The sequence below is a fragment of the Leptonotus elevatus genome, chromosome 4 (assembly GCF_054856555.1).
Source record: "Leptonotus elevatus isolate MCC_2025b chromosome 4, RoL_Lele_1.0, whole genome shotgun sequence".
Taxonomy (NCBI): Eukaryota; Metazoa; Chordata; class Actinopteri; order Syngnathiformes; family Syngnathidae; genus Leptonotus; species Leptonotus elevatus.
This window is the reverse complement of record NC_141242.1, coordinates 619,031-641,447: the sequence shown is the minus strand read 5'-3', so window position 1 is coordinate 641,447 and position 22,417 is coordinate 619,031. Positions and strand designations below refer to the sequence as shown.

The window sequence follows — 22,417 nt, the reverse complement described above, 5'->3', positions numbered from 1 at the left end:
ACGAGAAACCAACATCGAGACGACTCATCTCAACAAATTGACTTTGAAAAATGAAAAGTAATCAAAACTAAAGTAAGAACATGTCGTAAATGTAAATAGTTGCAATTTTAATGTGGCTTGAAAGCATGTTTAAAAGCATAAATAGAATGTGATTGCACTCGTTTTACAAAAATTATTGCGTTGTTAGACGTGAAACAATTGACAGTAGAAAAAATGTGCATTTAGGAAAGTATATTGCTGCCACACCAGAAAACAAATGTTCACGACCACATTACAATATACTACATTTCACATTTCATCATGACAAGTTATCAGGTGAGAAGTTTGTCATCCATATTCAACAAAACAAAGCAGTTCCCTTTTAAATCGGAACGGGTTTGAAAACTTTGTTCATCTCAAATAAATACATGAAAGTGTTACTGTAAGTAGACAGTCTACCTTTGCTTGCATGAAGTTTTTAAGAATTTAAGAAAACGTTCATAAAAAATATTTTTCAGTCAAGAAAAAGTCATGATAGTGAGAGGTAGCATTTTTATTTTTATTTTTTTAGATACGAGGGGGTTAATCTGGCCACAAAAAAACCCCCAAAAAATTAAAAGTTTTATTTTCTTGGATGAAAATATACTATTGTATAGTTTATTGAATGTTCTGTTGCGTAAAGAATGTTTTGTCACTGACTTTTGATTCTGGAATCCGGAATCCAAAACAGCTTTGAATAAATCAAATGTTCAAACTGTCCAAAAAAGTTGATGTGACGTCACAGTAGGCGGGGCCAGTGGCACCAAGAAAGTCACACATATTTTATTTGAAAAATGGAGCACTAAATACAAAGTCCATGTACATTAAAAAAATACGCTATTTGAATAAAGGTGACATCATGTGGAGAAAACCTCCCTCGAATCATTTATTGTCGGCCCTGCCATCATTTGTGAAGTTGGAAAATGTGATTTTGCTAACTTGTGACATCACAGCGGAGCAAATGTAAAGAAACCCCCCACAGAAAATGTCTCAACAAACATCATGACGACGATGAGGTTCCAGAGCCAAAAAGACACTTTGGGTGAATTGAGTAAAAGCCAAAAGCAAAAGGTAAGCAGAGCTGCAGTGTCAACAGAAAGCCAGCCTGGCCTTTGGCCCGACGCATCACGAGGCGGACCCGCCCGTAAAATGAGCCAATTTCACCACAGCAAGAACTAAATGAAATGTCGACAATTCTTGATCCTTGAAGGGAAGGATGGAAAAAAAAAAAAGAAGAAGTCACCTTTAAGCTTTCAATTGCCTTTAAGAGTTGAAGCCGACAACATCCGCGCTTCAAGTCCGATGCCGCCGCGCTCACCGACTTCCAGACAATAAATAATAATAAAATAGAAGAAAAAAAACTGTCCACAGGTCGGACGCGTCCGTCAATCCCCGCGAGCGCTCGGCGGTTCCGTTAGGCGGCCCGCTGCTCGTCGCGAGCGTCGGGCTGGTGGTCGGGTTTGTCGTCGGGTTTGTCGTCGGTCCGCGGGCGGTTCCAGTCCCGCAGGCCGTCGGGCAGGCTGGTGTCCTCGTCCAAGCTGCCCGTGCCCTCCACAAACTCCTCGTACGTGGACTTCTCCACGAAGGGTCGCGGGCCCAGCAGCTCCAACATGTCCGCCTTGTCCAGAACTTCCTTCTCCAGCAGACGCTTGCCCACCTGAGCACACGGCCGACAAACAACTCCGCTGACCGCGCTGACTTTTGTCCATTGAGTTTCACAAACGACCACTCCAACTTGAAAATAATGCCGCGAAAATATGACCGGATAGCCGAAGCCCATGCGCACACATGCAAGCCGTTGAAGCCACAGGGCGGCCATCTTGCTCCTCCCATCTCGCCAGCAGACGACTGTATAAACTATAAGGTATACGTACAGATTAGACATATACAGCTTGTAGGCAGTCAGTATAGCTGGGGGGGGGGTCGCCATTTCTTAACAAGTAAAAAAAAAAAGTGGAATGTGCTGCTTTGAAGACCCCCTTTTTCTTAGACCCCAATATTAGATTTGGCAGAGGCATCTTTGGTTGAATTAGTTATAATTATTTTATTTAAAAAATATTCAAGTTTCCTCCCGTAAACATCATTAACTCATTTGCTCCCAAAAATGTATAAATATGTATATTTTAAATGTTTTAAGTGTCCCAAAGACGTATTTATATGTTTTGGATGTGTTTTTTATGCTATAACATACAAAAGGAAGCCTCTAACCTGAAGACGTCGCTTAAAGCAATGCTAGTTATTACAAAAAGTATAAGTGATGTCGCAAAAAGCCCCCCCCAGTGTTTTAAACTGATTTGTGAATAATGATAAAACCTCGCTATATTTTAATGCTAATTGCTGCAAAACGGAAACAGTTAGAACTCAACTTTTTTTCCCTGATGAAAGAAGAGACTCTAATCTTTCTTTTGTCAAATTCCATGTTTTGATAGCAATAGAACACAATATTGTGTGGTACTTGCAAAACCAGTCCAAATCCAGTAAAACAGCCGGGAGCGAAGGGAGTTGCTTCAGTGAAAATGGCTGCAAGTGAATTAAGTATATCATTTATGCATGCATTTAAGACGAGTTGTCAAACGTCCGAAGTCCTCTTGAACACATGATCAATCGTGCCGGTTCTACGACGTACCGTCTCAAGTGTTCATCAAGTTGGATTCTGTAAACGTATCGAAAATGGCGAGAAAGGCTTCCTGGGAGGAGCAAGACGGCGTCTTCAACCGTCATACGTTCGGAGGAGCGATTTGAACGTACCAGCTCCACCAGGTCTTTCTTGTCCTGCAGCAGCTGGAGCGTGTGCGCGTAGGCCCGCTCCACCAGCGCGCGGACCTCGTCGTCGATGAGCTCGGCCGTGGCTTCGCTGTACGGCTTCTCCAGAACCATCTCGCCCTGGCGCGGCAGCTCGAACGACACCTGGCCCACCTTCTCGCTCATCCCGAACTGGACCACCTGAGCGCCGCCGCGCGACGGGACACCTTCAAAACAACGGCCGTTGCTAGCATTGTGCGTGCGTGCGTGCGCGCGCGCGTACCTGCGCGTACGCCGACTGCGTGACCTTCTTGAGGTCGTCCTGCGCGCCGGTGGTGATGCGACCGAAGAAGACGCTCTCGGCGACGCGACCTCCCAGCATCATGCACATCCTGTCGAACAGCTGCTCGCGGCTGTACAGGAACTGCTCGCGCGGGAGGTACTGCGCGTAGCCCAGGCCTTTCCCGCGGGGGATGATGGACACCTGCAACCAGCCGCGTCAGTGGGAGCCGGCCCCGCCCTCCCCCCGCCGCATTACGACACTTCCCACCTTGAGCAGCGGGTCGGCGTGCTCGAGGAACCAGCCCACGACGGCGTGGCCCGCCTCGTGGTACGCCACCGTCTTCTTCTCCGTGGGCTGCAGAACCTGCGTCTTCTTCTCCAGACCTGAAACGCAAACGTGAGGATGAGGAGGCAAGGAAACGGCGGCGACGACGACGGCGGCGGCGGCGGCCCGACCTGACCTCCGATGACCCTGTCGATGGCCTGCTCGAAGTCCTTGTGGCGAACGTGCGGGTGGAGATGTCGGGCCGCGATGAGCGCCGCCTCGTTGCAGACGTTGGCGATGTCGGCCCCTGCGTGCGCACGCACACACACAAAGACGTTTCATCGTCACCTTTCGTTTCGGGCGGGGCGCTAACGTGCGCCGGTCGCCGTTACGTGCCGGTGAATCCGGGCGTGGCGGCCGCCATCTTCCTGGCCAGCATGTCTTTGTCCACGCTGGGGTCCAACTTGATGGGTCGCAGGTGCACTCGGAAAATGGACGCCCGCCCTTTGATGTCAGGAGGACCTGAACATCAACGACAACAAGCACAAGTTTTACTGTGACGCCTCCTGGTGGCTGCTTCTGCTAACTGCACGCTGCTCACGCCTGGACGGGCGTGGGAGAGTTTTGGGAGTGAGAGAAAACGCGACAATTGGGCGCCGAGAGAGAGAGCAAGTCTGAGTGTGAGAGTCAGCGAGCAAAAGGGTACAGCGTGAGAGAGGGACAATTTCAGAGAGACAGAGTGACAATGGATGACAGGGGTGCGAGGAACGACGTGTGAGTGCAAAAGAAAGAGAGAGAGCAGAAAGAAAAGAGAGAGCAGAAAGAAAAGTGAGAGAGAGCGTTTCCTTCCCACGAGATTGAGTCGCCGCGCGTCGCCGCGTTACCGATGTAGATCTGCCTGTCGAAGCGTCCGGGCCTCATGAGGGCGGGGTCGAGGACGTCCGGTCTGTTGGTCCCGGCCAGGACCACCACGTTGGTGGCCGTGTTGAAGCCTGACCAACGGCAAAGACGGCGAAGGTGAGAGGACGTCGGCGAGGACGGCGCGTCCCGGCCCCGCCCACTGACCGTCCATCTCCACCAGCAGCTGATTGAGCGTGTTCTCCTGCTCGCTCTGGCCGCCAAAGTTGCCGCCTCCTCGCTTGCGGCCCACCGCGTCGATCTCGTCGATGAAGAGGATGCACGGCGCGTTCTTCCTCGCCATGGCAAACATGTCCCTCACCTGTCAATCAACCCTCCCGTCAGCAAGTCCCGTATGCCAGGACGCCGTTGACAAAGAGGCTTTCAATCTCAACGGGATATTTGCCGGTTAAATAACGGTGGCCCGAGTAACACATTAGTAATATTTGAGCTTGAATGGATCATTTGGAGACGCGAGGACTGCGACGACAGCGACGACAGCGAGGATGCGTTCAAAGGGATGCGTTCGACTCGTTGTCCCATTTTCAACAGGAAGAAGATCAGATTTTGTCGATGTCATTTTTCATCCAAAATTCATTAACACCTTTAAAAAGTCTTCTTTTCCCCCCCACCTGCTGAAGATGACATCACCTGTGCTGCGGAAATGTCATGCTGTTTTTGTTTAATTGTTACCTTGAAAACATCTCGACTGCTTGCTGTCATTTATTTATTTATTTATTTATATATAATTTCTTATGTCGACCGATCAAGGACAGACATCGTAAGTTTCACTTCTTTCTGTCCCCTTTCCTCTTTTTTAGAGAATGAAATCATGCTCTTTGCTTAAGGTGCACCGTCCCGCCTCCCGCGTCCCGCCTCCCGCGTCCCGCCTCCCGCGCTCACCCTGGCGGGGCCGACGCCCACAAACATCTCCAGGAATTCCGAGCCGTTGACGGTGATGAAGGGAACGCTGGCCTCGCCGGCGGTGGCTTTGGCCAGAAGGGTCTTGCCGGTCCCGGGAGGTCCGGACAGCACGGCGCCCTGCAAAAAGACGCACAATCGATGAAGGTACGAAGGTTCGCGTTCATGCGGAACAAAACAACGAACTTGCATTCACGTCCTCTTTTTCGACAGCGAAAGCAAAGAGCGGATTGAAAGCGTTGCTTCCCCGACTGATTGACGTGAGATTCTGTTTGAATGCTTTTTGTCTCCCGCGATGCGTTTGAAAGGAACTCGAACCCGTCTTTTCAAATGTTGTCTCAAAGTACACCGTTGTGGATTGGACTGGAAATGTGATTTTTGCCGGCAAGACCGTCGGCCCATTCGATCGGAAGCACCTTGGGGATCTTGGCTCCGAGGTCCTGGTACTGCTGCGGGTTCTTGAGGAAGTTGACAAACTCCATGATCTCCAGCTTGGCCTCCTCGCAGCCCGCCACGTCCTTGAACTTGACCTGGATGTTGTCCTTCATCATCTTGGCGGTGGACTCGCTCATGCTGAAGGGCCCGCCCCTGCCGCCGCCGGGACCCATGCGCATGGGGCCGCGGCGCAGCGTGAAGAGCAGGAAGCCGATGAGGAGCAGCGTGGGGATCATGCTCATCAGGAAAGACCTGCGCAGAAGACACACGTTGCGACCACGGCGGGCGGGCGGGCGGGCGACCCGCGGCGGTTCGGCGCGGGTCGCCCACCCGTCGCTCTCGGAGCTGTAGACCACGGCGGACCGGCGCGACGACTCCATGCCGAGCTCCAGGTGGGCCGTCTCCAGGTTCCTCTCGAACGTGTCCACGCTGCCGATGTTGAACCACACGTAGCTCTGCACGCGCAATCGCAATCAAGTCAAAGGGTCAAAAGGTCAAAAAGGGAAGGAAAAAAAAAGCTGGGCCGCAAACGAAAATGAGGAAATCGACGTCAAAAAGTGAGAGAAATGAGATCCAAGCGGAACCTCAACCTTCATGGCCTCCGTTTGTGACCTCACCGCTTCGGCGGCGTCCGCGCCGGGCAACAGGACCACCCGCACGTACTGCTTGTTGACCACCTCCAGACGATCCACCTGCGCGCGCACGCACAAAAAGAAGAAGGTGGCATCGAGCGCGACGTGCCGGCCAAGCGCGACGCCGTTCGTACCACGCCGCGGCCCAGGTAGCGCTGCACAAACTCCTTCCAGCTGATCTCGCGGCCGTTGTCGCGCAAGTACAAGTAGAGCAGCGTGGAGGCGGCGCCGGCCGCCGTGATGGCCAGGTAGCGGAAGTCCTTCTGGTCCCACGGGAAGTCGCCCTGCAACAAACAGGAAGTGCCACAACATCAACAGGAAGCTCCCTTGACAGTCATCATCTCGTGGGTTTATTTATTTTCTGGCAAAAAATTCCAATCAAGTTGACCATATTTGCTCATAAAACAAATGCGGCACATATTGAAATCGGTCGCTGACACGAACGTGGCGCTCCGCCGCATGTTCGCTCCTTGCAAAAATCGAACATTTGCACGTTCTGTGATTGACTTCTTCTTTTTCTTGCTGGCATTTTTCAAATAAGATCCATTTCATGCACGTTCTCTCAGGTGGTATTATGGTTGAAAATGATGATCCCTTTTCACACTGCTTATCAACGCCACCCATTTCCCTGGTCACTATGCTGTGTGAAAGGTACAAGGAAACGGGGGGGGGGGGGGGGGGGGGCGGAGCCAAGCCGGCGGTTTGCCGTCTGCTGAGGCAGAACGACAGACGGAGGAGACGCAATCCCGTTTCGTTGAAAGCAATCGTGGCCTCAATAGACGTCACAGCGCATGACAACATCGGATTGTGCGATGTTGCGTCACCGCATGCGCACGCACGCACGCACGCCACGTCGTCACACTTATTGGCGGTGCTGCGTGTCAAATTCAAAGACGACACGGATTTCCTGAGCCGAACCTTCAGCGTTCGACTCCACCAGTCTTCTTTCCCTCCTCCTTTCTTCCCGCCTCCTGCCCGTCCTCCTCGCCCTCCTCCGCCTTCTCCTTTGCCATCTGGAAATCACAAACAAAGCCGGTGACGATCCTTTTTCATCCAAAGTCAAGCAGACGCATTTTTCGCACCTTTGGCTTCACTGGAATCAAGACGTCGCTGAGCCCCCCGGAAGCTGCGCGTGGACACCAAATTGGCCACGGGCAGACACGCGCTCTGAAAAGAAAACGGAACCACTCTGTTGGACCAAGACCGATTCCAATCTTGATGCAATAGGCAGAAAATAACAAACGTATTCTAATATCCTGCAAAACGTGTCGTATTTGAAGTTGCACATACAATCTATGAGGCTGAAGCGAGAGATGTGAACTCAAACAACTTTGTTTTATAGCATCCTTCAGCAGCGTTTGTTATTGTGGCGCTGTCGACAACATCTGGATAGAAGGACTGCCTGCTAACCCAAAGACAAGCGTGGGACAGAATTCCATTTCATTCATCAACAATCATCGAGGGCGCCTTCCTTCGCAATTCTGCTGAATAACGGGAAGAAACGATCACCACAAGGACGGCAGCTCTTCATTTCTAACGTTATGTGACCGCAGGAGTCACCTTCCACGTCAATGAGCTGTTACGTCAGCACTTTGCTTGCCTTGCGTAAACTTGGCAGTGACGTCAGCCAAGTCGGAAACACCACATTTGCACATCTATTTGCTTGTCGTGCACAATGAAGTGAGATGTGACACGATTCTATGTCACGAGTTGGTGGGAGATGAAATGATTAGCAAGTCATTAGCTTCATGGACACCAAACGTCTGCCCGAACACTTCATCAAGTCGTGTACATTAAAGTTGCTTCATTTCGATTGTTGTTATGAAATGTGACGTCATTGGGAGCAAAAGGGAGACATTTGAGCGTCCCTGTACTTTGACTGCTCGCTTCCCCAAATAAAGTCTTTAATTCAACGCATAATTAAAATCGAATGGTTTCTAAACAGAAAAGTCCACTACTGAGCGCCAAGAGTCGATTACCGGCACGGCGAAGCGCGTGTATCCGCCGATGAAGCGCCGTCCAGCCGCGACAACGTGCAGCCGAGTCGCGACAAGCGCCGCGCGGCAGCCGAGAGGCCGAGCGGCCGCCGAGAGGAGCCTCAAGAGCGGCGACATCCTTCCGTGCAAGCTCCGACCGAACGGGAGCACACAAAAGATCAAACTTGCTCAGACACAACTCGCCTTCTTTACCTCATCGTTGTGCTGTTATTGAACAAGGAGCAACGTCAAATGTCAAGCGAAATCATGCAAAGACCCGAGGTGTGGCCCGCTCGGGCGCCTGACGATAAATAAGGAAATAAAAAGCATATATACTCGCGTTAAGCTAGTTTAATGATTATTCGTTGATTATTCGCTGTTTTATAACATATTTTTGTGTTGTACAATTATATTAAGATTGTATTCTATTCTAACATGGTTTCATTTAAACCAGGCGCCAACAAAGGGAGTCCAAGGGAACCTCATTGTGGAACTTATCCCTGATTGGTGGAGAGAAAGAATCGCCCGCCCCTGAAACGCAACAAAACGTGACTGTGCTTTTTTTTAAACACCCATACAACAACATCCATCCATTCCAAGTAAAAAAAATATATATAAACAATAAAACTTTATTTTGAATTAAATATATTTATTGTCAGCACAATCACAAAAACAATAAGTTTGCCACGACACAAAAAAACACGTGTTTTTTTCTATAAACTAGTTGATTTAATAACATAAAATTGGTTAATTGTTTCAAAGTAAATCAATTATCAATAATCACAAGAGAAAATGAGAACTCAATTCAATTGTACAATTTTACATACTTTTGTAGACCTGATTTGCAAAACACGTGGCCCATTTGTCTACTCGAAAAATCAAAATGGCCAGCACATGATTAGCAGGGTCACTTGATCCTCGTAGCGGAGGGCGACCAAGTCCAAACGGATGGACACCTGTCGCCGTCGGACCCTCGGATGGCCGCGCGTTCACTCACAACATCAACGTTTACAATTGGGTCAGTGGCACACATTGTGTTTGCACTGCTGTGATGGCTCCAAATCCAAGTTCATCAATGCGTATTATTGATAACATGGCAAAAAAAAAAAGGTAATGTTCTTCATGAGTGTGTGCGTGCGTGCGTGCGTGCGTGCGTGCGTGCGTGCGTGCGTGCGTGCGCGTCGGCCGTCCTCAGCTTCCCATGTACGTGCTGTAGGAGAAGCGGCTCATGAGCAGCGGCAGATGAACGTTTTGCATTGAATCGCTGACGGTGAACACCACCTGCGGTACACACACGAGGATAGAAAGATGATTACAATCGTTATGAAGGACACTCGACCCGAAAAGAGATCGCAAGATCGGGAACTCGCTTCAAATATGCCACAAAAGTCACACAAAATTGCAGTTCAGTGAGCGTCAAAGAATGAGCTGTCAATTCTTTGGCTTTTTTCCCCCCCAAGCCTAAAATAGGACAAACGGTCTTTTTTGTTGTTGTTTTTTTAAATTGGTGCGTTTGGCAAAAACTGTCTGTCCAACTGTCTTCCGAATTGTAAACCTCCTGGAAAATGTGACCTCAGCGTAGGGATAGAAGGAGTCGCGATCCAGGCGGGTCCAGTACGAGCCGGTCTCGAAGCGTAACTTGTACATTCCGGGGACGAACGCTTCCTGGCTGATGAGACCCGGGCAGCGTCCGTCTTCGTCCGTCGTCCTGAAATAGGACACGGAAACAAACAAACAAAAAGAATCATGTCTTGGAAACGTGGACGGCATCGCACCGGGAGCCAAACGATGTCCCAACAAACTCATTTACGACGCAATTCACTGTTGCGGTCATTTTCACGTTCGCCGCTCAAACTGCTCAGTCCACATTTATTTATTCCTTTTCTGTTTACAATTTACAACGCAATCGAACTGCATTTTTTTTTTAATGAAGTCTATGAATGAGCTCGCCCAAGCATGTGTTTAAAAAAATCCAAAAGATGAGCTTTAATTTGTGTTTGGATCATTATTATGAATATATTTTCTTATTTTTTTAATTAAATGAATTATTTTATGTGCAGTAAATTAAAAAAAATTCAATATTCTGTACATTGAATGTATTCCTTCAGTGTGTAAAATGTAGCGCCATCTAAAGGTTAACTAACAATTCATTAATTTTAAAAATCTACTATTGATTTCAATAACATGCAAAAAAATATGTTCTAGCACCATCAATGTACTTAAAAAAAAATATATATAATTGTAGTGAGGTAAAGCAGTAAAAGACGAAACGTACTTCAAAGTGAAACTGGACACGGTTGAAGAAAAAGTCACCGTAACATCATTTGATGTGATTCTTTTGCGTGCCACTAGAGGGAGCCGAGTGCGTGTCGCGGGTGCGCGGCGTACCCCACGCTGAGCAAGTTCCACAGCTTGAGCTGCGAGTCCAGTCGATGCAGGCTGAGGGCCACGCGTGCGGCCGCAACGCCGTCGCTGGTGTTGAGCACGTGCGTGGTGAGCGGGCTGCGCGCTGATGACGTCATCGTCCGCCGCAACACCAACAACAACCTCCGGGGGGGAAAAAGGACCAATGGATCCGTTATCGTTGACAAAACAACACGCACACAAAAAGGAAAGGCAGCAAATGTTGCGTGAAGCAAAATGTAAAAATCTTGGTTATAATAAAGCAGCTGTGTTGTCAAAAGTGACACGTTTGCGACATATGAACACATTCATTACCCCCCCCCCAAAAAAAGACACATTTTTCTCTCTGAATTCACGTTAAACCAACAAATATTCATATCTTTAAATTCATATTTTTATTGCTGTGAGTGTTAATTAAGGCAGCACAAAAGAAATGACATTTTCATTTGTTGTTTGTTTTTCAGATGCGTTTAACAACATTTCTGATTGTTTTTGCTGCCATGTCAAATCCCAAATGAAAGCGTGGGACGAATTGTCACACGAAGACAACAAAAGACAAATTGACCGCCTCGTGAAGTCCGTTTGAAAAGAAGACCAAGATCCAAATAGGTGGATAATAAAAAAGTGTGCTTACCTGCGGAAGAGTTGCCTGCTGCTCGAACGGTGGCGTCGGCGTGTGACGGCCCGACGTGCGCTGTTTGCTGTCAAAGGTCGTCGTCTTTGGAATAACCCCCGCCCCCCCCCAGCCGGAAAAGTCAACAAACAAGCCAGCGCTCGTCGGTTTAATCATCAATGTCAGCTGGTTTGAAAGTTTCTCATGAAATGACGAGATGACACTCGCGTCTTCGATCCCAAACACGTCGCTGGTGGCCTTCAAGCGCATTTCGTGATCACGAGACTTAAACGCATTCTCGTGGAAATTGAATTTGTACTTTTCAAAATCATGACATGCTTCCATTTTGCTTGCAAGGTTTGAAAACGTGCTAAAGCTAGTGCTTCATTTCCACCTCGCAGCAAAACAAAAGCGCAGCCATTTGGCCAAATTGGTGAATGCTTAGGGTGTCGTAGGTGGCAACAGGAGGTACCCAAGCGTCAACAAAAAAAAAAGTTCAATCGTGACGACGGGACCCGGGTGCCAGACTCACAAGCACAGTCATGGCAACCTATCATGGCGACCAGTCCGCTCGCGTCCCGTCCAATCATGGGGCGACCAGTCTGCTCGCGTCCCAGCCAATAATGCCAACTAGTCCGCCCGCGTCCAGTCATGGTGACCAGTCTGCTCACATTCCGTCCAGTCATGGCGAACTATTAAGGCGACCAGTCCGCCCGCGCCCCGTCCAATTCTGGCGACCAGTCCGCGCGCGTCCAGTCATGGTGACCAGTCCGCTCACATCCCATCCAATCATGGTGACCAGTCCACTCGCATCCAGGTCCAGTCATGGCGACCAGTCTGCTCCCGCCCCATCCAATCATGGCGACCAGTCCACTAACACCCCGTCCAGTCATGGCGACCTATCGTGGCGACCAGTCCGTGCGCGACCAGTCATGGTGACCAGTCCGCTCACATCCCATCCAATCATGGTGACCAGTCTGCTCGCGTTCCATCCAATCATGGCGACCAGTCCACTTGCGTCCCACCCAGTCATGGCGACCAGTCCGCTCGCGTCCCATCCAATCATGACGGCCAGTTACGGCGACCTGTATGCTTGCATCCCATCCAATCATGGCGACCAGTTCACTCGCGTCCAATCCAGTCATGGCCTCTTAAATCCTGCTCACCGCATTTGGACCACCATCCCGCAACCACTCACACCTTTGACAGCGACTGTACAAAAGGACCGGACGCCATTTTCTGTCCGTTGAATCCGGAGTTCAGTCCAGGTTCCACTGTACACGCCGTCTCCCCCGGGATGTCCCTGAACGCCTCCCGGCGAGTTGCGGCTACTTAACATTCAAGGCCGAGCAGCGGCAGGTTGTTGCGCAAGCGCGGCCCATTGAGGAGGCCTGAATGGCGAGAGAGGGGAGCACTGGGAGCGCTGGGAGCACTGGGAGCGCCAGTGGCCCCCGCCAGCCATGCAGCCAAGCAGCCAGCCGGACCGGGACCAGCCACGGCGCGAGCCAGAGCAGCGGCGGCGGCGGCTCAGCCCAGCCGGCCGGGCCGCCATGGACGACCGGACCCGGGTCCCCGAGCGCGTCACCCTGAAGAAGGAGATCGGCCTGCTCAGCGCCTGCACCATCATCATCGGTGAACTCGTCCTCCTTTCCTCATCGGTAGTCAACGCGTGTTTCTCGATTCACGTCCAACCTTGAATTGCAAAGTTGGAACTCGCTCGCGTCCCGTCTGGCGAACGTCACCCGGGCCGAGGCCGCTCTCATTTGGAACGAATGACCGGCGGGTGTGCAAACGTCCGGCGTGCGGATTAGGGGCGCACCGATCAATCGGCACAGATCGGAATAGGCGCCGATTGTCTTCATTTGGATCGGCCGATCTCTTAAAATAAAAGCCACCTTTTCCCACCGCTGTGAGTCGATTCATCGGATTTTTCATTTTCATTTGACAGCGTTGCAGTTCAAACCCGCAAAGATCTCGCGTATGTTGCGTCTTACGAAAAGATTGCAACATTGAAGGTTTATGCTGTTGGTCATGAAAATAAATAAATAAGAAGACTTTTTGTGATCGGTGCACCCCTCGTGTGGATCACACTTTTGAATACTGTATATTAGGGATGTAACGATAAGAGCAATATCGTGATATCGAGATAATAAAACTGCCAAAATATCATGTCACGATATTAAAAGCAGCACGTCTGCTCAAAAAGTCAGGTTGATTTCCATTTGTGCAGTTCTAGCACCCCCTGGTGGTTAGTTTTTGTTGTTTTTTTAGAGCCGTTGAAATTTTCATAAGGCATGTTTTGGTCCTTCTATGTTCAAAATCCACCCTAATCATCAGATGAAGGGGAACGTAATACGCTTGTGGAGCAACTCAACGTATGCAAATGAGTGCCTCAACATGACGTGTTATTAGAAATGGTTTTTTTCTTTTTTACAAAATGGTGACTTTTTTTTTTTATATTGCCAACCTCCCCACAATTTCATGCTAATTATCGTATCGTGAGCTTCATATCGTATCGTGATGCTTGGCTATCGTGTATATCAAGGTGTCCAAACTACGGGCCGGGGCCATTTTGGGCCCACCATCCATGTCGTAAAAACAACTTTTTACGAGTCCCGCAAAGCAGCTGGTGAGAAAGTCGCCTTTTCGGACAAAATTTGAAATTGACAGTGCAGAAAATGCACAAACTTTGTGTTTTTTCAAATCCAAAATGCGCGAAGATTTACTGTTGAGGATTTGGACAATTTTGAAGTTAAAGAAGGTCTGAAAAGGATGAACGGATGCCGGGAACGCTTGTCATGTCTCAATTGTGACGTGACGAATTGGGACGGCCCCCTGCAGGGAACATCATCGGCTCGGGGATCTTCATCTCGCCCAAAGGCGTCCTGGAGCACTCGGGTTCGGTGGGCGCGGCGCTGCTGGTGTGGCTGCTGGGCGGGGGCGTGGCCGCCCTGGGCTCGCTGTGCTACGCCGAGCTGGGCGTGGCCATCCCCAAGTCGGGCGGCGACTACGCCTACGTCAGCGAGATTTTCGGAGGCCTGGTGGGGTCAGTTGCTTTTTCCTCATTTGCCGCCGAACCCGCGTCGCGACTCATCCTCTCACCGGTCAAAAAAAGTGCCGACGTGAATGTGCGCACAATTTAGAACCTCCCCAGATGGAAAATAATGAAGGATTGGTTTTTGGAAAAAGAAAGAAAAAAAAGAATGTCAATCAAGCGTCTTTTATTCAAGTGTGAGGGACTCGGGGCCAATGAGCTCATTGATCCAATGTGCAGCCTTGACTTACGAGCTCATGGCGCAATCTACTCGCACAGCAGTACCTTGAGATGCGAGGGAATCCGCTGAAGAGTTTTTCCAGATATGAGCAGTCATTTGGCCAATTTTTCCGACTTTCGATACGAGCGCCGTGTGGCGGCAGTGAAGTCAACAACTGCTCAGAGCCATTCCCAGCTGAAGTTTACTCCAAAACTGAACCAAAAGATGCTAGCGTTAATTAGCATAGACGTTGCAGTGCTTTAACCCGCAACGTCACAACATGTCCTATGACAATATAATAACAGTCATATGTTGTTTATCCTCTACACAGAACGACCGCACTGACAACTTATTCTGAATCCTCGCGCCATTGGGGCGTGGCGGCTCAGCAGCCAATCATATTGCAGCTTGGCGCGTCCTGCCTACAACTCTAGTGGGATTCATCACAACGCCTCAGGGAACGAACAGAAAAGGCTCTGCCTGTCTCATACTGCCCCCATGTGGCCAAGGCACGCACACCAGCGTCTTGAATTTGTTGCATTTTTTAAAACGATGTCATGACTACTTTTTTTTATCAAGTATCTTTGAATACAAACATCAGCAAGCAAAAAAATCGAACCTGTGGCCGCTCCTAACTGGAAAAACGTCAACACGCACACAACAATTCGGACTGGACCGCACCTGTATACAGTTGATTTTGCGGTTTCCGTGGCGACCTGCCGACCTTGCTAACAAACGCTGTGCCGCCGCCAGGTTCCTGCTGCTGTGGAGCGCCGTGCTGATCATGTACCCGACCACGCTGGCCGTCATCGCGCTCACCTTCTCCAGCTACGTGCTGCAGCCCGTCTTCCCCGAGTGCGCGCCGCCGTACGCCGCCACGCGAGCCCTGTCGGCCGCCTGCCTCCGTGAGTCACCTCGGCCGTCCCGGCGTCGGGGAAAAACGCACATAGGTCACCTCGAAGGTCCCACGCCGCACCTTTTGCAAGTATTTTCACGCGATTGCAGAAAACCTTCATTCAATAACATTTGATGCGTAAATCTGCTCTGCTCAATTTGAATATGGAAAACCGTCCTCTGATTGGTTGTTGGTGAAATAATCCATGGATGGACTCCCTGAATGGAGTGTCCGTGTGAGGTGTTGAGGAATTGACCCCCCCCCCCCCCAAAAAGGGTTACATTTGACCAATCTCGCTGCTCGATGTGTGTCCGACAGATCATTCGGCTAAAACGAGCACTCTTGAATGGCATCCATGTTTTCAACCGATATTTATTGCCGATTGGGCCAACGGCTACAAATTGCTCATTCTGACCAAGATATTGGTTCATCCGTGTTAGAGGCTGAACCCGTGACCCGCAGGATTCCCGAGAAAGAAAAAAGCGAAACCCACTCGGAACCCATTCCGTGATATTTGGGCTGCTGTTGAATGTCACAGCGCAAAGCAGCGTGGGTAATAAGCACGGGTGTCAAAACCGGGTCCAGGAAATAAAAACCCTGCCACCGTTTGGTGCTTCTTCTCATCCGGCAGGTCAACGGCGCTGGTTTAGTAGACGCACCTGTGGCCAAAGCCAAACGCTGGCAAGGTTTTTACTTTCGAGACCTGGGTTCGACACCTCTGGTGTGAAGCACGCTCTAAAAACAGTCGGCTCAAAAGTAACCCAATTGTGGATCAAAAATGAACCGATCCACTTGATGGGTCAATTCGACCCAACTTGCTGGATTTTGTACAAAATGACCCCATTTTTGACCCAAGTGAAGGATCTGTCCAATATTTTGCACTAAAAGATCCACTTCTTGACCCAAGTCGAGGCTGGGTCCATTTTTGACCCAACTGTTTTTAGAGTGTAGCATGAAGTGTGAGCCGCAGCCGTCCGATGCGTAGCGAATGAAGGCTAGCGTCTCCGACGCGACTCCTGGTCCTGGCTGGAGTCTCGTGGTGTGACCGATTGCTACCTGCGGACCGGCGAACCCGCCTTGGATGGCTGAAAAGTCTTGTTGGCAGCGAAAGGCGAGCGTGGCCTCCCTCGGGTGAGGGAAGTGCCGGTGCCGGTGGCGGCGCCGGGCTTTGTGGTGGGGCGCTCACGTTTCGTTGGCCCTTCGCAACGGAAACGAGCCGTCTGGCCCGGCTGACAAGCGTTTCTTTGTGCCGGAGACCCGGGCCACCGTGAGAGCGCATGACACTGATGGATGAGACCCGAGCACGGCGCATTCCTCCCACCATGGAGACCCACCCGCTCCGCACGACGCCAGCACGCCACACACCCGTGATGGAGGGACGAAGCGGAGGACGCCAGGGGACACGGCGAACATCTCAGAGCCCGATGATGGATGGAGCGGGTTCGTTAGGGCTCCAGTCAGGGGTCCGGGGAGGGCGGAGGGAGGAAAGATGGCGCAAAGGAAGGCTAGGATGGACAAGGGCTAGCATGTTGGGAGGGGGCGAGGGTTGAGGATAAAGGAGAGGCGGGAGTCGGACGGCGTACATCCTTTCGAGCTGGGGCGGGCGTCGTTTGGGAACCCGCTGCGATTGGCATGCCGCCGCCCTCCAGACCGGCCTGGCAGCACACCCAACCCCAAAAGTAGCCGCTTAGCATTTGTCATGGTTTTAGTGGGACATGCAGTCCGTGGGGGCTCCACGGACCGCGTGAGGAGCAGGTTCTACAAATAACTTGTGGTGGGACCTTGTCATTTTCGAGGAATAGTGTTGAAGTGATCTTTGAAGCTCGTCCTCACTGGCAGGGACGCGTTGCATTTCGATACTTGCCCATTTCCAAAGGATTGTGAGAAACCGTTTGTCACGCGAGGTCCGGATTTAGACCCAAACGCAGACAACACAAAGCGAGTCTTAAATATGAAGTAAGAACGGAGAGCAGGGCCGGATTCTGAAAAAGAAAACTCGATGGCCAGAGCAGGTCGCGGAAGCAACTGTGAGCGCGCGGAAGAGCCGCTTGTGCGCGAGACACACACGCCCGCGTGCGCACGAGCGCGTACGCGGGAGGGTGTCGGCATTTGCGTGTGTGTGCGTGCAGTGCTGCTGACGTGGGTGAACTGCTGCAGCGTGCGCGCGGCCACCAGAATCCAGGACGTGTTCACGGTCGGCAAGCTGCTGGCGTTGGGCCTCATCATCGCGGTGGGTCTGGTCCAGATCTTCAAGGGTAAATCTCCTCCCCGCGCTCCTCCACTCCTTCTGTCGGGAGGAGCGCCGGGGAACTGACGATCTCCCGCCATCTTCTTCTTCTGGACCCTCTAGGGAACTTTGAGGCGCTGACTCCTCAGGCCGTCTTCTCCATGGAGCGGACCCCCTCGGTGGGGCAGATGGCGCTGGCCTTCCTGCACGCCTCCTTCGCCTTCAGCGGATGGAACTTCCTCAACTATGTGACGGAGGAGGTGGTGGATCCCAGAAGGTGACTGCTGCCGGAATTGGTCTCGTGTTGGTAGTTGAGCAAGTTTTACCGTTCGTCCGAGAGCCTTCTTCACGACGAACTCTTCTGTGTGACCTTCCCTTCATTCTTGCTGGTGGTGAACGACTGACTGGATTTTATCCAGCAGGGTTCTCCATTCCGGTCCTCGAGGTCTGGAGTTCCGCAGGTTTTAGATGTTTCCTTCACACCTGATACTAAAGATCAGGATCGTTATCAGACATGCTGATGAGCTGATTACATGAATCAGGTGTGCTAGTGGGCGGAAGCATCTGAAACCTGCAGGAGTCTGGACCTCGAGGACCGGAATTGGTGAACCTTGTTATACAGAACAACAACGACCCCGACGTGAGCGTCAATAGACGTCACCATCCCCCGAAATATCAATAAGGGGGACTTCTTTCCTCTACGAGTGGAAGCGATGGTTGCTGTCGAAGAGCGTAGATACTTTAGGTCATAGGTTAGATCTTGATCATTTGAATGTGGTGTGTTGGAAGAGGTCAACATCTAAAAACATGCAGAACCGAGGCCCCGGTTTCCGATGCTTGGGCAAGTGTTGGTCAGCCAGACCGCAGCATTGTCAGCAACTCCCGCCAGACCAGCTGCCCCCCCCCCCCTTTGGCAGGCACTTAAGGGAGAAGAATATTATGAAGTGGTCAGCTTTGTGTTCTTCTGCACGTCACTCACAGGCTGCTGGAGTCATACCCCCTTTCTCTGTTGTTCGATGCAAAAGGCAGTAAAACCTGACCCAAGCGGGTCTAGCGAGAAACATCACGGATGGCGAAGAACTGACCTCTGGGTTGACCGCGTGGAGTCAGTCGAGTATTTTTCTTCCATGTCCCGTTTGCAGGCTTCGGGAAAGTAACAACCCTGCCACGGGTTGGCTTTAGCCACGGGTGGCCACTCAACCGGCAGGTAAATGAGCTCGTCTCCACCCGTCCTGTGGCGTCGACGCACCTGCGGCGAGAGTCCAACTTGTTTCCCGGACCCGGATTTGCAATTCGCGCAACTCCGGAACTCAAGAAGACTTTTGTTTGCAAGGTCTTCCACAAGCGACAGGATTCCATTTGCCTCCTTTCAGCTCGGGTCGATGATCGGGACCCGGATGACGTTTCTGGTTTCATGTTTGCCGTCTGCTCCTGTTGGTGGTGTGTTCAGGAACCTCCCTCGCGCCATCTACATCTCCATCCCGCTGGTGACGCTGGTCTACACGCTGACCAACATGGCCTACTTCTCGTCCATGTCTTCCGACGAGCTGCTTTCGTCCAACGCCGTCGCCGTTGTGAGTTTTCTAGCATGTTAGCATCGATGCTAGCGCGGCAGTTGAGATCATATCATAATAATAATAATACAGTACCGCATGCGTTTTCCTAATGACACATCCGTCAACACGAGCGGGTCCGAGTCGCCGCTTGACCGACCCGTCCTCTTGTTCAGACATTCGGAGAGAAGCTGCTCGGCGCCTTCTCCGTCGTCATGCCCGTCTCCGTGGCGCTGTCCACGTTCGGCGGCATCAACGGCTACCTGTTCACGTCCTCCAGGTGAGCGCCGCTTCCCCTTCGCGTCCGCCACGCCAGCGCTGACCTCCTTGGCGCCGACAGGCTGTGTTTCTCAGGCGCCAGGGAAGGTCACCTGCCCAGCCTGCTGGCTATGATCCACGTCAGCAAGCGCACGCCAATCCCCGCCCTGCTGGTCTGCGTACGTTCAAGCTCGCCGCCGGCCCACGAGCGCCGCCGGCCCACGAGCGCCGCCGGCCCGACGTCTCACGGACGCTGTGCTGCTTGCAGTGCGCGGCCGCCATGGTGATCCTGTGCATCGGGGAGACGCACAACCTCATCAACTACGTGTCCTTCATCAACTACCTGTCGTACGGCGTCACCATCGCAGGTCTGCTCTTCCACCGCTGGAAGAAGCCCAACCTCCACCGCCCAATCAAGGTCCCGTCACGCTTCTTTGTCTTCGTCTTCGTCTTGGTCTTCGTCTTTGTCTTTCCTTCCCTTCCGTCAGCGGCGACGTGCGTGTCGTGGCGAAACCCCCGTGAAGAATGCGAGCGCAAATGTTGGTTGACATTTGTCACGTCTCGACGTCTTCTATTCCGCTGCCGGTAAATCTCCCGACCGGCGCTTCCTTCCCGCAGGTGCGCCTGCCGGTGCCCGTGTGCTACCTGACGTTCTGGGCGCTGCTGTTGGGCTTCAGCCTTTACTCGGAGCCGCTGGTGTGCGGCGTGGGTCTTCTCATCATGCTCACCGGCGTGCCCGTCTACTTTCTGGCCGTGCATTGGAGGGCAAAACCAAAGTGCCTCAACCGCTTCATTGGTGAGTCGCCACGACAACAAAGCTCCACGCGCCAACGCAAGTTAGTCGGAAAACTCCACCCTCAAAGCGAGCTTCACTTTGCCGTGTGAAATGTTGTAAACGGGGAAGTCGGACATTTTGCTTCATAACGGCCATTTTAGCCTCGTGACGGAGGGTCCTTCGAAGTCCGCGTACGTGGTGTCCGACTTGGACCCGCGTCGCGAGACAGACACAAATTGCACTCGATTGTCGTAACGTTGCTGTTGTGGTGCAGAGACGGCGACCTTCGTGGGCCAGCGCTTGTGTCTCGTGGTCTTTCCTCAGCCGGACCCCATCGACGTGGCCGAGGCTTCGCCGTCGTCCACGTCGTCTGCCAACTCCTAGAAATCGCCACGAGTGCGCGCATCTTGTTGCGATTCCTTGCAGGCGCCTCATCCTGCATTGACGGACTTCAGCCGACCGCACGACTTTTGCTTCCTCACAGACTTTTGCATGTGGTTTTCCTCGCCAGCACACAAAGTGCAACTTGTTCATGTCAGCAGATGAAGATGAAGGAGTCGAACCGCATCCCGACGGAGGTCTCGTCATCGCACTCCAGTTTCGACACAAAAGTCATTTACAAGAAAACTCGTGTCAAAGTGCATCCAAATATCACATTTGTCAGCCTTCTCGACGGCACTTAGTCCAAGTTAGAATGCTAAGTTAGCCACATTGCCTTGCGTCGCTACATTGAGCCGAGGAGGCGCACGTTCGACGAGAAAAATCCCACAGCACAACAAATAACAAAAAGGACATCAACTAAAATCATCATCATGCTCAATTCATTCACAAATGTGAAATGTTTTTTGATCACGTTGCTAATTGACCTTGGCACATGTGATGATGCTAATGCTAACATGCAGTGGTTGGAAATCGCAGCTTCCCTGCCAAGGCAGCTCACTGGCACAATTGATCGGCTCAGTTAACAACAGGATTTTTATTCAACCTTTCTTGTTCACTCGACTGGCTGCGTCTGTTTTAATGTCCGAGGCGGGAAGGAAAAGTTTTTCAGAGTTTAGAGGTCATCTTAGTGTTGAAATGTTGCTGCAGTTTGACATTATTGTCACAAAATAATCTAGGTTGTATTTGGTCGATTTCTACAGAAGATCATTTGGAAAAAAATGTAGTTATGTTTATTTTCAAATCTTTTTTCCTTTCTTTCTTTCTTTTGTGGGGACCCCTTTGAGGAGTCCTCGAACGTGGACCTTAAAACGTGACTGTTGGGTTCGTAAGGCCATGTTACTTTTAAACACGTCTCTTGTTTACAGATACAACTAAAACCTAAACAAGTGGATGCTAATCCATGTTTTTTATTCACCCTTTAAAAAAATAAATCCATAAGAGATAAAGAATCAAATCGTTAAGCAGAATCAAAAACGGAATTGTAATCAGAAAAACCTTATCAATTCCCGTCCCTCGTAGCGTGATAAAGATTCCACACTTTATCATAATACATTTTACATTGCAACTTAATTAATTGAATAATTAACTGAATTAATGTGAGAAGTTTCCCGTTTTAACCCGACAAGTTCAACTTCCGCATTTGCTAATCCAAAATGAAGCATTTGACCTTTTGCAAAAGCCCCGCCCCCACTCAGTTGACGCTTCCTGGTTCGCCAGGAAGTCTCAAGATAAGTCTGAAGTCAACAACGGAGTCTCTCTCTCTCTCTCTCTCTCCGAAATTGTAATCCCACAAAATAATTCCTATTTTTAATAAATGTACCTGTAAAGTCATGACGTGTTTTTCTGTCTGTAACACAACATTCGTTTCCTGCGAGGCAACTCAAAATGCGACGTTCGATGCGCACGACGTCGTGCGACGCGATGTTCACTTAGTGCGATGAAACTCAGCGTGAACGAGTTACTAAGCTAACATTAATAACAACCATCAAGATAAACTTGGCCAGCAAGATGCAAAGATTGGCAAAAATACACGGACTGCAGCAAGTTGACGTCCATCGAGTCAAGATGGTTTTTTTCTCAGTTCGCGTCGCGTCATAAAGAACGCGACGCCGCTGATTTGAGCGACGACCGAATGATGAGGATTTCCTGATAATATGAAATCATCGGAAGTCAAACTTTGACGTCCAGTTTTGTGGATATTCTTGCGTCTCGAGCTGAAGTGAATCCGACAACGGCTCATTTGGTTGCTCGTTTGCGATATGGCTTTAGCTTAGCCCGTTAGCCACTTTACAGGCTCTTACCTTGGCGCGAACGTCGGAACGCTCCTTT

The 22,417-nt window shown here is 50.8% G+C and overlaps 2 protein-coding genes and 1 pseudogene across 4 annotated transcripts; 1 reads left to right on the top strand and 2 right to left on the bottom strand.

Annotated features, from left to right (window-relative positions):
• Window positions 1-514: 514 nt before the first annotated feature.
• LOC147174875 (mitochondrial inner membrane m-AAA protease component AFG3L1-like) lies at window positions 515-8,427 on the bottom strand. Of its 2 annotated transcripts, XM_086073030.1 has the most exons (16): window positions 8,172-8,427; window positions 7,275-7,359; window positions 7,111-7,205; window positions 6,327-6,476; window positions 6,178-6,252; window positions 5,891-6,015; window positions 5,542-5,812; window positions 5,108-5,245; window positions 4,373-4,526; window positions 4,192-4,299; window positions 3,704-3,829; window positions 3,504-3,614; window positions 3,311-3,426; window positions 3,044-3,244; window positions 2,767-2,961; window positions 515-1,675 (listed from the first exon to the last, which is right to left on the bottom strand). In XM_086073030.1, exons 1-16 carry the CDS (start codon window positions 8,304-8,306, stop codon window positions 1,433-1,435), a joined length of 2,328 nt encoding a protein of 775 aa, XP_085929156.1. In that variant the 5' UTR covers window positions 8,307-8,427; the 3' UTR covers window positions 515-1,432. The 2 variants fall into 2 exon arrangements, with proteins under 2 accessions (XP_085929156.1, XP_085929155.1); XM_086073029.1 differs by having other exon boundaries at window positions 5,542-6,015.
• Window positions 8,428-8,783: 356 nt separating this feature from the next.
• Window positions 8,784-11,289, bottom strand: LOC147174874 (5-hydroxyisourate hydrolase-like). The gene is made up of 4 exons (XM_086073035.1): window positions 11,206-11,289; window positions 10,557-10,715; window positions 9,741-9,876; window positions 8,784-9,449 (listed from the first exon to the last, which is right to left on the bottom strand). The coding sequence occupies exons 2-4, from the start codon at window positions 10,688-10,690 to the stop codon at window positions 9,360-9,362; spliced, it is 360 nt and encodes a 119-aa protein (XP_085929161.1). The 5' UTR covers window positions 10,691-10,715; window positions 11,206-11,289; the 3' UTR covers window positions 8,784-9,359.
• A 1,264-nt stretch (window positions 11,290-12,553) lies between these two features.
• On the top strand, window positions 12,554-21,884 carry LOC147174873 (asc-type amino acid transporter 1-like; annotated as a pseudogene). Its single transcript, XR_015094551.1, has 10 exons — window positions 12,554-12,816; window positions 14,026-14,230; window positions 15,192-15,343; window positions 17,463-17,837; window positions 19,011-19,134; window positions 19,290-19,393; window positions 19,454-19,550; window positions 19,640-19,789; window positions 19,990-20,167; window positions 20,421-21,884. The product of XR_015094551.1 is annotated as an asc-type amino acid transporter 1-like (transcript).
• The last annotated feature ends 533 nt before the right edge of the window (window positions 21,885-22,417 follow it).

Excerpts from the sequence above, each read along its gene's own strand:
- LOC147174874 (XM_086073035.1), bottom strand. The coding sequence starts at position 10,690 with ATGACGTCATCAGCGCGCAGCCCGCTCACCACGCACGTGCTCAACACC. Across the intron at positions 9,877-10,556 it reads TGGAACTTGCTCAGCGTGGG|GACGACGGACGAAGACGGAC; the intron begins GTACGCCGCGCA and ends GTCCTATTTCAG. Across the intron at positions 9,450-9,740 it reads CCTTCTATCCCTACGCTGAG|GTGGTGTTCACCGTCAGCGA; the intron begins GTCACATTTTCC and ends TGTGTACCGCAG.
- LOC147174875 (XM_086073029.1), bottom strand. The coding sequence starts at position 8,306 with ATGTCGCCGCTCTTGAGGCTCCTCTCGGCGGCCGCTCGGCCTCTCGGC. Across the intron at positions 5,246-5,541 it reads TCGGAGCCAAGATCCCCAAG|GGCGCCGTGCTGTCCGGACC; the intron begins GTGCTTCCGATC and ends GTCTTTTTGCAG. Across the intron at positions 2,962-3,043 it reads CGCAGTCGGCGTACGCGCAG|GTGGTCCAGTTCGGGATGAG; the intron begins GTACGCGCGCGC and ends GGCGGCGCTCAG.